This window comes from Geotrypetes seraphini, chromosome 9 (genome assembly GCF_902459505.1).
Source record: "Geotrypetes seraphini chromosome 9, aGeoSer1.1, whole genome shotgun sequence".
NCBI classification, from domain to species: Eukaryota; Metazoa; Chordata; class Amphibia; order Gymnophiona; family Dermophiidae; genus Geotrypetes; species Geotrypetes seraphini.
Genome location: NC_047092.1, coordinates 169,091,812 through 169,105,444, shown reverse-complemented (window position 1 = coordinate 169,105,444; position 13,633 = coordinate 169,091,812). Strand labels below are relative to the sequence as shown.

At 41.1% G+C, this 13,633-nt stretch overlaps 1 protein-coding gene across 5 annotated transcripts in view; it reads left to right on the top strand.

Annotated features, from left to right (window-relative positions):
- MECOM (MDS1 and EVI1 complex locus) overlaps window positions 1-13,308 on the top strand; it is a 759,237-nt gene extending 745,929 nt beyond the window's left edge. For all 5 annotated transcript variants that reach the window (XM_033957747.1, XM_033957746.1, XM_033957745.1 and 2 more), the window contains 3 exons: window positions 5,560-5,802; window positions 9,123-9,306; window positions 11,785-13,308. In XM_033957747.1, the coding sequence (XP_033813638.1) occupies window positions 5,560-5,802; window positions 9,123-9,306; window positions 11,785-11,919 (562 nt within the window). In that variant the 3' untranslated portion in view covers window positions 11,920-13,308. The remainder of the gene's footprint in view (window positions 1-5,559; window positions 5,803-9,122; window positions 9,307-11,784) is intronic.
- The last annotated feature ends 325 nt before the right edge of the window (window positions 13,309-13,633 follow it).

The following is a 13,633-nucleotide window of genomic DNA, read 5'->3' as shown; positions in this document are numbered from 1 at the left end:
AGCAGTCCGCTCACATGGTGGCCCTTAGTGCTCTAAATGAGTCCAGCCTCATCTGCGTATGTCCCAGTTTAGCAGGAATCCTCTGGGAGCACATTCCAGCTCTCCACCACTCTCTGGGTGAAGAAGAACTTCCTTATGTTTGTACGAAATCTATCCCCTTTCAACTTCAGAGAGTGCCCTCTTGTTCTCCCTACCTTGGAGAGGGTGAACAGTCTGTCTTTATCTGTATTTTGAATGTTTGGATCATGTCTCCTCTCAGTCTTCTCTTTTCAAGAGAGAAGAGGCCCAGTTTCTCCAATCTCTCACTGTATGGCAACTCTTCCAGCCCCTTAATCATTTTAGTCGCTCTTCTCTGGACACTTTCGAGTAGTACCATGTCCTTCTTCATGGAATGATAACTGATTTTATTTTATTGACCCTTAAGCATACACATCCAGGGTGGGTGGGAGGGGGGAAGGCTTTGCATTGGAATTTCATTTGGAGTATATATTGATGGTTTCCTGTAGGTATGTACTTTTTATGATTTTTTGGGGGGGGAATAGTTGTGCATTAATGTCTATAAGTTTAATGTGCATTTCATGTAATATTATATATATTGAAATTGTTTGTTTGCATAATGGTAGTTTGGAAATTTAATAAAGATTAAAAAGAAGAAAAAAAAAGAAAAATTAATAAAGATATATATATGGACACAAAGTATTTTCTGGCGAGCCCAAATGATAAAATCAAAGATTCAAAAATTTCCTTGAAGGTCAGGACTTCCCTATTGTCGATTCCATAAAAATTCTAGGAGTGACTCTCGACCGATACCTTACTTTAGACGCTCACACGGATCTACTGACCAAAAAATGCTTCTCAACATTATGGAAGCTAAGAACCATCAAAAAATACTTTGATGCAGCATCATTCCGTCTACTAGTACAATCTTCTATTCTAAGCATGCTGGATTATTGCAACATTATCTACTTGGGATCTTTCAAGAAAACCCTTCAAAAACTCCGAATTATTCAAAATTCGGCAGTACGTCTGATTTTCGGTTTAAAAAAATGGGAACACATAAGTCCCTATTATCAAAAACTTCACTGGCTGCCCCTCGAGGCTAGAGTATTATTTAAATTCTCTCGTCTCTGTTTCAAATCACTCTTTGGTTTGGCCCCTATGTACCTGGTCTCCCACTTCAACTTGGGTTGCACTATTAGGCCCACACCTAAATTCCACATATTTACATACCCAGCAATAAAGGCCTGCCGTTACAAAAGATTCCTGGACAGAACTCTAGCCTTCCAGGCAGGTAAACTGAACGACTGGCTGGGTAACATTGTCATGCTCTCCTCGTCCTATCTAGGTTTTAGAAAATTAGTAAAAACGAAACTGTTCAACCGATTTGTCACCTAGAATTTGTTGTTCATTATCTCTCATATTCTGTATACTGAATTCATTGCTTCTACACTGTAACTATGTCGCTGACTGTCCAACCTTTCTTATTTGTTCTTGCATTCAATATACTTGTATTCATTAATTATATATTGTAACTATATCGCTGACTGTCCAGCTCCTCTTATTTTAAACCGCCTCAAACTACCATGGCTTTGGCGGTATATAAGAAATAAATTATATCTATCTATCTATATATATATAGATAGATATAGATATAGATAGATAGATAGATAAAAGTAAATTATGTCATCTCTGTCCTGTCTTGATTATATTGTTGATGTACTTTGTAACCCGTTCTGGGCTCCTTTGGGAGGACGGGCTAAATAATTGAACAAATAAATATAACCTTTTCATCGACAAAAAACAATTATGTACTGTAAGACAACCAACATAGGATAAAGTGGCAGAAATTATGGATGCATTTCAGTCTTAACATTCTGCTCCGAGAAGAATTTTTATGTCCGCCAACATTTTTAAATATCTTTTTTCTGAATATATTTTTGCAAACAGCAAGTTAGTTATCTAAAACTTGTCCCACAGATTGTACAATGTGCAACTGCAAGGTTTTAATGGTTTATTAGGAATCCCTTCTGCTAATTTTTCTGTTCCAAGGCATTTTGCCATAAACACAGAGAGGAGAAACTCCTTTGAGGATTGGAAGCAAATTGTTTTCTTCCTGAAGTGTTCATGTGAAAAAATGGGTCAATGAGAATTCAAAAACAAATTCTGTCTCATTACCTACTTTCATTTGGCTGAATTGAAAGAGCTATATATATATAAAAAAAAAGCTTTAGGAACCTGATTGAATGCTGCCAGAACATTCATGAATGTTACACATGTACAACTCAGACCCGTGAGGACAGTTTTCAAAGCCCTTCAAATAAGTACGAGAAAAATGGATTATATGCCTTTTTGTTTCTTTTCCCTATTTCCCCCTCCCCCTTTTTTCTGCGTGTATTCTCTATTTGTTTACCAGATTGTTTCCCTTGTTCTTTTTATAGTCCTTTTGTTTTAATACAGGGGGTGTCAAAGTCCCTCTTGGAGGGCCGCAATCCAGTCGGGTTTTCAGGATTTCCTCAATGAATATGCAAGAGATCTATTTGCATGCACTGCTTTCATTGTACGCTAATAGATCTCATGCATATTCATTGGGGAAATCCTGAAAACCCGACTGGATTGCGGCCCCCGAGGAGGGACTTTGACACCCCTGTTTTAATATTTTATACTTTTTGCTTTATATTCTATCTTGATGTGTTTACTGGGTTTTTAATCAGCTAAAACTACACATGTACGCTTAGGTGCATTACAAGGAGGTTTTCCTAGAGATAGGGTTATCAGATTTTACGTATGTAAAATCCGGAACCCCTAGACTCGCCCCCCCCCAGGCCCGCCCAATTCCACCCATCACACCCCATTACGCCCACGCCATGCCACAGTCTCGCCTTAACACCGCCCCTAGTCCCCTCCCCCCCCAGTCTGCTCGTCTCGGTCGGGAGGGCATCTGCATATGCGCGGATGCCCCTCCTGACAAAGTGTCGGGTTTTGAAAAGCCGTCCAGACGCCGGGACATGTCCTCTAAGAACAGGACCTGTACGGGTAAATCTGAACGTCTGGTAACCCTACCTAGGGACATGTTTACATCAAAGAGAAAACTAACATGTATAAGTTGCATTTTTCAAAACCATGGATGTTATGTTAAATATATATTTTTTAAAGAACTTCAAAAAAAAATGAAGGTGCTAATGTCCAGAAAAATGTTGTACCCTTGATTTGTTTCCTTTCAAGAACCCGGTGTAAAGCCTGCAGGTAAAAAAATACCCCAAATCTTTATGTCAGTGCAGATGCTTTACAACAGGGGTGTCCAACCTGCGGCCCAAGGGCCGCATGCGGCCCAATGAAGTATTTTGTGCGGCCCTGGTCGAGGGCGATGCAGTGTTTCCCTCTGCTGCCCCCTGGTGTTTACCGTCTTGCCGGCTCCCTCCTCTGTCTTGCTGCAGCGTTTGTGCATTTGTGCAGCCCCAGAAACATTTTTTTTCGGCTAATGCAGCCCAGGGAAGCCAAAAGGTTGGACACCCCTGCTTTACAACATTGCTTTGGTTTTAAGCAGCGTGTTCTCCATGATTCTCCACGTATTTGTTATTCCACGTATCTACTAGCATAGGACTTTCAGGGACCCCCATCTTTGGGGGGTGGGAAGGGGCCAGTGACCACTTGGGGAGTGGCGGAGGGGGGAGGCACCATACGTTGATCTCTACAGTAGTCGTCTGGTCAGTTTAAGTACCTTTATGGCCCTTATTCGCTTTTAAAACAGATCTAACTCTGAACATCTATATGACGCCCTGGACATCATGAAAAAGCTTTGATTATCCCTGCAAAAAGTCCAAGTGCTAAGTCTGCCCAAATCCCGCCTCTTACCCGCACCCTTAATATTTAGACATCCTGGAGAGTGAATACGCTGCAATACGTCTAAAAATTTAATTTTGAAAATCAGCGGTTAAAATTAGTCCAAGTGCCGGTTTATGCCATCTTTTTTGGACTTTTTTCTCATTTGGAAATGAGCCCCCATGGTGTCCTAAGTTGTGTGCACGAATCTGTGCACATCGCTGATTTGCGCAAACAACCTATTTGTTTAACAAGCCAATCGGTGCCAATAGTTGGCAATTAATACCTAATAATTGATGCTAATTGGCAGTAATTAGAAGTTACACCCACAACTTTCTAGGTGCATTCTGTAAAGCGATGCCGCCACTTCCGGTGCGCGAATCTTAAAAAGGGGACGTGTCCAGGAGTGGAGCATGGGCAGATTGTGGATATTCCTAAAAGTTAGGCATGCTGTCTGATCTACGCACAACCTAGGTGTAGGGATTTAGGCCTGGTTTTCCTTGGCCTAAATGGGTGCGACCAAATATTACGCCATATGTATATAGCGGGAGCTATGTCTAGAATCATGTTAAGCACCATGCTGATTTTTTTAGCTACCATATATAGAATGGGGGGGGGGCTGCTTTATCTCTTTCCAATCCTGTCATCCAGACTCGCGCTTTCTTTCTCTTCTTTTGCCATGTTCTTCCCCTCCAGTCTCTCTAATCTTACAGTCTCTTTCTCCCTAAACTAAACTAAACCTTAAGTTTATATACCGCATCATCTCCACAGATGTGGAGCTCGGCACAGTTTACAAGAACTTAAATATAGTAATGAAAGGAAAAGGTTTACATGAACTTATATATAGTAAGAGAAGAATAAGGGTAGGGGTTGCGCACAGGGGGGAAGAGAGAATTACATTTTAGTGGAAAGTCAAGTTTTCCCTGAAATCAGCCACCACCTCAGAGTCTACCCTCCACCCTAGCTATTCCCCAGTCTAGGAAACCAGACAGTATCTCTACCCAGGATTCCTCTCACCATCTAGCAACACCTCAACCTCTACTACTGCAAGCCAGTCAACAGCCCTATCTGTATGTAAAGTATGTGTTAACATGTATGTTTACACTCCAGCCTAATGTCCATGCCTTCAGTCTGGGTGTCATTTCTGCAGGATTTGTGGTAGTGGTTTGTAAAGACATGTGTCTTTATAAAGTAACGCCAAAATTGGTGCCTTCCTGCTCTCTCAGCCTAGGTGTCCAGCATCGCGCCCATTGTGCATCCAGCTGTAAGATCTCTTTCTTCTTGTTGATATTCAATAAATGATAAGATATGCTTCACGTTTTGGAAGCTTTTGCTTTCCTAGATGCTGTTGTTCTGAAAAGAGGTATCTCTGTGCTAACGATTGTTCAGATTGTGCTTCTGTGGTAATAACTCACGTGGCAAAATTCTTTCAAAATTGCGCAAGTATATAAGACAATCCAACTAGGACTCCTAATGAAGGCTTTAATGCTGAAACACAGTCTGTGGTGTGTCCCCTTTGCCTGTCTACAAAGAATGTACGTGAATTACGCGCTCCCGCTCAATAAAGGCCATCTTTTGATGAATTCCTGGTCCGCCTGTTTGATCACTCCCACTGTGTTTTCTCCTCATTTTGTAACATGTGAGCCTACCTTATTTTTCTCCTTCTTTTTTGGACTTCACTCGAGTTTTGGAAGCTCGTTCTCCATGCAGAGCAAAAACATTTATGTGTCTTGTTTTCAGAATGAACGGCAGCCACGTTGATGGAAAAGGTTTGGCGGCAAATCAGAATTCTGACTTGTTGGATGATGAAGAAGTTGAAGATGAAACGATTGAAACGATTCCAGATGAAGAAGAGGAGGCAAGAAAGACTACAGGGAAGGCCACTCAGGAAGCCAACGCATGTAGTATCCACGAAAGGGCCACTGACAGTAACTATGAGGAGCTGAGTAACCTGGAAATGAACTGCAGCACTCCCCCTGGCAGGTTGGATTCTAGTGTTATGCATTAAACCTAAAAAAATGTAAAAAAATGCCTATCAGCTTTGCCTGTTTTCATAATCTGAAGGACGCAAAGCTTTGTTTTCTCTAAGGGCCTGATTTACGGATGCATGTCTATTGGGGAAAAGGCCTAGAGGTTGATATTCCAAAGGACTTATGCAGTTAATTTCACAAATATATTTGTGGTCTTCAAACTTTTCAATAGTTGACACAGAAAAGTTGATAGCAACAGAGTCATTTGGAGAAATGCAGCTTAAACGTAACTGAATGGTGGCTATATTCAGCCTCTTCCAAATTAAGTTTATCTATGTAAGGCTGCATTTTCAGCTGGTATTCTTAAAATCTGCCTAAAGATAAGTGGAGAAATCCACTTTTAGCTTGAGGTGACCAAAGATCGACTTCTTAGTAAATAAGGCTCTTAGTACATTTTTATAGATTTAACCATATTGCGATAGTATACACTAGTGACATTAATGTGTATTATCAGTAAATAGACACTATTGGGTGTAGTTAACCCCTCCATCATCCGTTACAGCAGGCCTTGATACATTTCTTTGGGTATAGGAGCCAGCCCAAAAATGTAGAAGCCAGCAGCTGAGAGCTCTAATTCCCCCATGCTATCTACACTGAAGCTGAGAAGTGTGTGTGTGGGGGGGGGGGAGGGGGGTTGGGGAGGAAGATCTCATCTACTAAGGCTATTTTTCTATTCATTGTCCAATGAAAAACTATGCTTAGTAACTCAAACCCTTAATACATCCCTACAGACCACTGGCAAAAATACACAGCCAGTAATATCTCTTTCCAATCCTGTCATCCAGACTCGTTCTTTCTTTCTCTTCTTTTGCCATGTTCTTCCCCACCAGTCTCTCTCTCTAATCCTACAGTCTCTTTCTCCCTGAAATCAGCCACCACCTCAGTGTCTACCCTCCACCCTAGCTATTCCCCAGTCTAGGAAACCAGACAGAATCTCTACCCAGGATTCCTCTCACCATCCAGCAACACCTCAACCTCTACTTCTGTAAGCCAGTCAACATCCCTAGCCCATGCCTCAGTCAGACAATCAGCCCAAACCAAGCCCCTACCACCCCCTACAAGCTATTTAGATACCTCCCAATTCTTACACCCTCACAAACCAGTTAGCTAGTCCCCAGCCTAACATGCCAGTCAGCCGATCTCTAGGCCCTATCCTCACCACTTCAAGCCAGTCATTAACACCCCAGCCCCTACTCCTTCATCCAGTCTGTATCCAAGTAAAGCCAGTTGCGCCCCCCTCCCCCATTCATGTACAGAATTTGCACTTCTTCTTTAAACTATCTTGCTACACCCAAAACTTCTACAAATGCACTTAGAAAGTGCTTTCTCCAGTGAACGAATGGCCACTTGCAGAGTCCTCTGTGTTAATCTCCTGATCTTCACTCTTCAGCTTAGCCGAGAACCTCGTACGTCATACACACGATTTAAACGTTTCCTCCAATAAACTGTACTAGAGCTCCAAGGTTCTTCTAGATTGTTGTTCAACAAACTCTTAGAACATGACCCATTAATGAAGGACGAAGGTTATTATAATCTTCAGTCCAGATGGGGCAACAACCTCGTAGCAGAGATCTTTCCTGAGGATGAGCACCTTTCCTGTTTGTGATGTATATGAAAAATAGGAGAGTCTAACCCAAAAAACCTTCTAATATAGTCTTCTAAATCTTACAAGGTTTAATGTGTATATAACATAATTTTATTCTTCTATACCGCCATAATCAAACAATTTCTAGGCGGTTTACACAGAAGAAGGCTGGGACAATCAGTGAAATACAAATAGTTAAGATACACCAAGTTTCTTAAATATGTTCAATGTAAAAGTTTTGTTAACAGTAATATCCACATTTAGGAAATGAATTTATCAAACAACGCTGACTTAATTACTTTTTTGAAATGCACCATAAGACAGCATAACTCCACCAATACAATTACCCCACCAGGACTGCTGCTTACTTGCTTGAAATGCAAGAGAACTATCCAAAAAAGTCTTAGATCTGCAGCCAGTAATTTTTAGACAAGCAAATAGATTGGAATTCCTAGTTATCCTCGTTAGGCTATACAAGCTAAGTACTATGAGTTTTAAGAGTAATTGTACATGAACATGAGAGCTAGCTGATAGATTTCTAATGCTACAATTATTAGATGAATTACAAAGAATTATCACTTTTAGATCTAATCTAATCTAATCCTTAGGTTTGTATACCGCATCATCTCCACATTCGTAGAGCTCGACGCGGTTTACAGTAGGAAAAATAGGAAGGAACTACATACAACAGAGGGTTAGAGGTAGAAGTGTGAAGAAAATTTAGAGGACTTGGGATGCCAAGATATAAGAGTTTCCTTGATTCCTAAGTTGGAGGGAGTCTTACATTTTTTTGAGAAAAGCCAGGTTTTCAGATGATTGCGGAAAACTTGGAGAGAGCTCAAGTTCCGAAAAGGGGAGGTTAGGTTGTTCCAGAGCTCAGTGATTTTGAATTATATAATCAAAAAATACAAAAAAAAGAGTGTTTCAAACAAAATAAAGGCAAATAAGACCAGTGATAGTTCACATCAAGCAATCAGGGCAGGTCTACTTCCCCAGAAAGCTGTGAACACTTGAGCTCTTTCGGTCACATTAAACCTTGTAAGATTTAGAAGGCTATATTAGAAGTAGAGAATGACACGGTGACAAAATTCATCACCGTTCCCGTCCCCGCGTCTAACCGCGGGAAACCATCTTCATGTCATTCCTTAAGGAGAGAGGGAAGAATCAGAGTATGAATGGCCACAACCACTGACCCTCAAGCTTTGCTTTGAAGAATGCTGGTGTCGAAGGACTGAGGTTGAGAATGACAGTCTCTGGTATCCAGAGCAGATATTGTGATGTCATAATGCCTCATTCCACCAGTGCCTAAGAACCAATCACATCAGTGATGTCACAATGGCTTCATTATCCTTGGCTCACATAAGAATCAGAGTATGAATGGCCACAACCACTGACCCTCGAACTTTGCTTTGAACAATGCTGGCGTAGAAGGACTGAGGTTGAAATAGACACTAGAATATGACATGGGATTATTTCCCGCGGTTATCCGCGGGGACGGGAATGGTGATGAATTTTGTCACCGTATCATTCTCTAATTAGAAGGTTATTTGGTTAGACTCTCCTATTTTTTCATCTATTTTTAAGGGATTGTTGTCTTGGATTTTATACTTTGAAGATTCGTGTATTTTACTCTTACTACATATAACCATTTATATGAATTTTGAATTTTTTTTTTCGGGTGGGGTTAGGTTTAAAGATGAAGAATATAAAACTGGACTTTCTGCCCTGGATCATATAAGGCACTTCACAGATAGTCTCAAAATGAGGACGACAGAAGAGAACCAATACAGTGAAGCTGAGCTGGCAGCTTTTACAGCATCGCACTTATCGGGGGACCTAAAACAACCGTTATACCGGAGGACTAAGTCACAGGTATCACACTCAATGAACACCATCGGGGGCCTATTTGCTAAGGGGGCCTTTAACTAAGGCGCGCTAACCAATTTAGCGCGCACTGTATCAGCGCACGCTAAATTGTTTAGTGCGCCTTAGTAAAAGGACCCCTTGCTGTTACATGTGGGAATTGCTGCACTCGTATGTTTACTGCAGAAATTAGTAGGGGTGTGCTTGGAAAAATCATGTTGGTTTAATTGTTTCCCCCCCCCCTCCAATTTTCAGGGTTTTTTCTGGTTCATTTCACACATTCTTCTTCTTCATTTTTGGAATGTCTCACATGTCTCACATTTACACTAGTAAATGGGCTTAGCGCATGCTAACGCAGGAATATCCCATGCGCTAAGCCCATTTTTACTGTGTTCAGGAAGCAGAGCAATTACTTGTATTTCTCTTTCAGGTTGTGTTCTAATGTTCGTAACCGGAAAACAAATTTCATGGAGGAACACTTACCATCTCCTATTTAGGAGGCACTAAGGCCCTGATTCTATAAAAAGGCACCTAGATAGGGGCACCTACTGCTCTATGCGCTAACTTAAGTTTATTTTAATTGACTTAATTGGTGCTGATAATTGAAAGCGCCATTCAAAACCAATTTTAAAATGACTAAAAAAAATTAAGGAGCTGGTAGGCTCCTAACTTGGTAGGCACCTACTACGTCAATGTAGGCGTCTACACTGAGGAGCCTACCGGCAAGTAGGCAGGATTTTGGCATAGATTCAGTTAGGCGCTTACCTTAGGTGCTGGTATTTTAGACCAAGAAATCCTGGCTTAATATACCTGCACCTAAGTTGTTCATGCCTATTGGCACCTAAGTTAATTTAGACGCTGCTAGGATCAGATCTACAAACGGTATCTAACTTTGATTGATATGCGGTAGGTGTGATTTTCCTAGGCGCCTACTGATTTAGGTGCCATTTATAGAATCTGGATACACTAATTAACTAGCACTCTTTAATTGATATAATCCCTTATTTTTTTTCATGAGTTTTATCAAATTTGATAAACCACCCATCAAGTTTCTAAGCAGTGTACATATTAAAAATTATGAGTTTGGGTGGTAGACAAAAAACCAACCAAAGCACGGAAATGAAGGGTAATGGGGGGAAAAAATACAAGTCAGATAGTAAAGGAAGCCACTTAAGGATTGTACAATAGGTGGGGAGGGGCTCCTGCCTTTGAGCAGAGATTGAAGAAGAAGGTTATAGGTTGTAAGCATCTTTGAATAGATATGCTTTTAATTTGCCTTTGAAACGTTCTAAGACTGTCTCTTCCCGTAGTTCCGGGGGCATTGCATTCCAAATTGTAGGAGCTGTAACAGAGAAAATTGTTGTTCTTGTTACGCTAAGAAGTCGAATTGAAGGAATGGTTAAAATGCGTTGAGAGCGTGATCTGAGAGTTCTTGACAGAATATAAGGGATGAGAACACTATTCAGGAATTCTGGGAGGTTAGAGTAACGAGCTTTGAACTTAAGGAGTAAGGTTTTATATGTTACTAGTGTTTAAGCCCGTTACATTAACGGGTGCTAGTAAAGCCTCCTTCCCTCACATGTCCCCTATTTTCAGCCCCAGCTCCAAACCCATTTTTACCCCCCCCAGCCTCCTTCGCCCATCTTTTTCCCTTTCAGCTTCCAGCCCCAGCCCCCTTTTCTCACCAGCAGCATTTCCCTCCCCCCCCCACTTCCCTGTGCAGCAGCAGCATTCCATCCCCCTCCATTTCCTTGTGCAGCAGCATTTCCCACCCCTACCCCACTTCCCTGTGCAGCAGCATTCCCTCCCCCTCCACTTCCTTGTGCAGCAGCATTTCTGTTTGTTTCTGGCCGGCTCCCTTACAGTCCCTTGCCGAAGTTATTTTTGAGTTTAAAACTGCCGCTGCGGCTCCTCTCACGATCCACGCCTGCGTCTGAAGTCTTCTTTCTGACGTGATGTCAGAGAGGCTTCCGACGCAGGTGTGGCTTATGAGAGGAGCTGCGGTGGCGGCGGCATTGAACTTAAAAATAACTTTGGCAAGGGACTGTAAGGGAGCCGGCCAGACCGCGGGCTGCGCTGTGTTAAACGGAGTGAGGGCAGGAGGGGAGAGTCGCCTCCATGTGTCCCTGCTTCAGGTGCTTCCGCATGCGCAGAAGAAACCATCGCTGACTCCTTCTACTGTACATGCAAAGCCACGGAGCTACAGAGCACGGATCACGCAGGTAGGAGTGTGCATGCGCGCTTAGGGTTTTATTATTAGTGATTCTGTGGGTTCTAGGGAGCCAGTGTGCCTTTATTAGGAGAGGTGTAACATGATTGACTAAGAGTGAAGGAAGTTTGAGAGTAGGTCTTCAGGATGAGAGAGATTCCTCAGTGAAATTATCACTTTGGCTCTCTGGCTGGAAAAGGAATAATTACTCTTGTCATTAAGAACTAGTCTTCTCCTGTTGACATTCTTCAGCAAAGTCTCTATTTCTCTTTCTTCAGGCGTACGCCATGATGTTGTCACTGTCCGAAAAGGAGTCCCTCCATCCCGCATCGCTCAATCCCAGCACCGTGTGGCACAGTATGGCAAGAGTGGCTGCGGAATCTGGTGCCATCCAGTCCATGAGCCATGTATGACACTATGAGACGTTACCTGAAATGGGACCGAGTCCAACCAGCAGCATGACTTGTTCACATTTGACTGTTCAAAGACTGCGGAGCAGAATGCCTTATAAATCTGCAGGGTCACTCGAAGGCGATGACCTTAAACTGAATAACTTTTAAAATAAAAAGAAACTATTTATTATCGTTTTGTTTTGCACAGCAAAGGCAGCTGCTGACTACTGGAGGAACAATATGACTGAAGGAGAAATGTTTCGGTGGAAACTCAGACTTTGGTGGCCACAAACAGTCTTCCGGTTTTCCTAGTTTGGAGTTGGAGAGGACGTTGAGATTGTGTGAACACACATATTAGCACTCCTTAAAATAAATACGAAATATTTTTTGTAAACAGTAATTTGACACAGAATTGAGGACAGTTGCTTTTATGTACAAATTTTCATCATTTCAAGTCCGTGTATTTTAACCCTTTGACAACTGAAGTAGATACCGAAAGTTGGACATTATCAGTTAAATGTAGAAACCAGTAACAGGGAATATTTTGTCCTTTCCTTAATCATGTCTTCTTAATAGTTTTGTGAATAAAAATAATATGGAAAAAAAAAATCACAAAAAAGGTGTTGCGTGTATTGTAAACCATGGTCAGTACTCAGAGGTTAGATCATCCAAGGAATTTCGCTACACTAGTACCACTAATTTGTCATAAGGTTAAATGTTCACCAAATACATGTAATTACTTTTTAATTTTAGACAATCATATCAGCTAATTTTTCTGTAATATTTTTTTTTGTTTTTGCATATTGTATTTATTTGCTAGTGAGCAATTATTTGTTGATTTACAAATAGCACTGTTCAAGTTCTCTGCTAGGTTATAATATCTCGGGCACTCACGGACTTCTAGAAATTTCCGAAGTGTGTGTAAAGCAAGTGCCAAATAGTGTTCTGAAGTTTCTTACATTCCTTTTTGTTTTATTCCTGTTAATGGAATGGAATAATGAATAGATGTGACTTAGGGGGTTTTATTTGTAATACAATGAATTGATTCAAATGTACAAACAATTATAATTTTTTTCATCAAAGCATGATTCTTCTGATTAAAAGTGTACTCTATTTTATGCCGATTGTCTGCAAGCTTCTGTGATGTTACGTTCATGTTAATCCTATTTGTAAAATGAAGTGTTCCAAACTTATGTTTGAAAAAAAGGAATAACAGACTGTATTTAGTTATTTTGCCCTTCAATGAGGGACCAGATTTACCTTTTATTTTTTTTTTTGTATTCTTATTTTGAAATAATCGCCAAGTTGAGGTACTTTCTTTTAAATGCTTTGTATAATGTAACTGTTATGCATTTCAGGACATTTACTATGGGAGGAGCCAGTAAAAATAAAGGACTGCAAAGATGAACACTCACGGGCATTCGTCTTCTATAAAAGTTTATCGTTTCCTTCACCAAGGGCTCCTTTTACAAAGCTGCGATAGCGGTTTTAGCACGCACTTAGCGCACGCAAAATTGCCCCGCACACTAGATGCTAATGCCAGCATTGAGCTGGCGTTAGTTCCAGCCATGTAGCGTGGGTTTAGCGTGCGCTAAAATTCTGCACGCGCTAAAAACGCTTAATAAAAGGAGCCTTAAAGAATTCATCTTTTTCCGCTGCAATTTTAACTTCTATATGTTACCAAGAAAAATAATCGACAGCCAAATTACATGTTCTGTTTTGGAATATTATATTA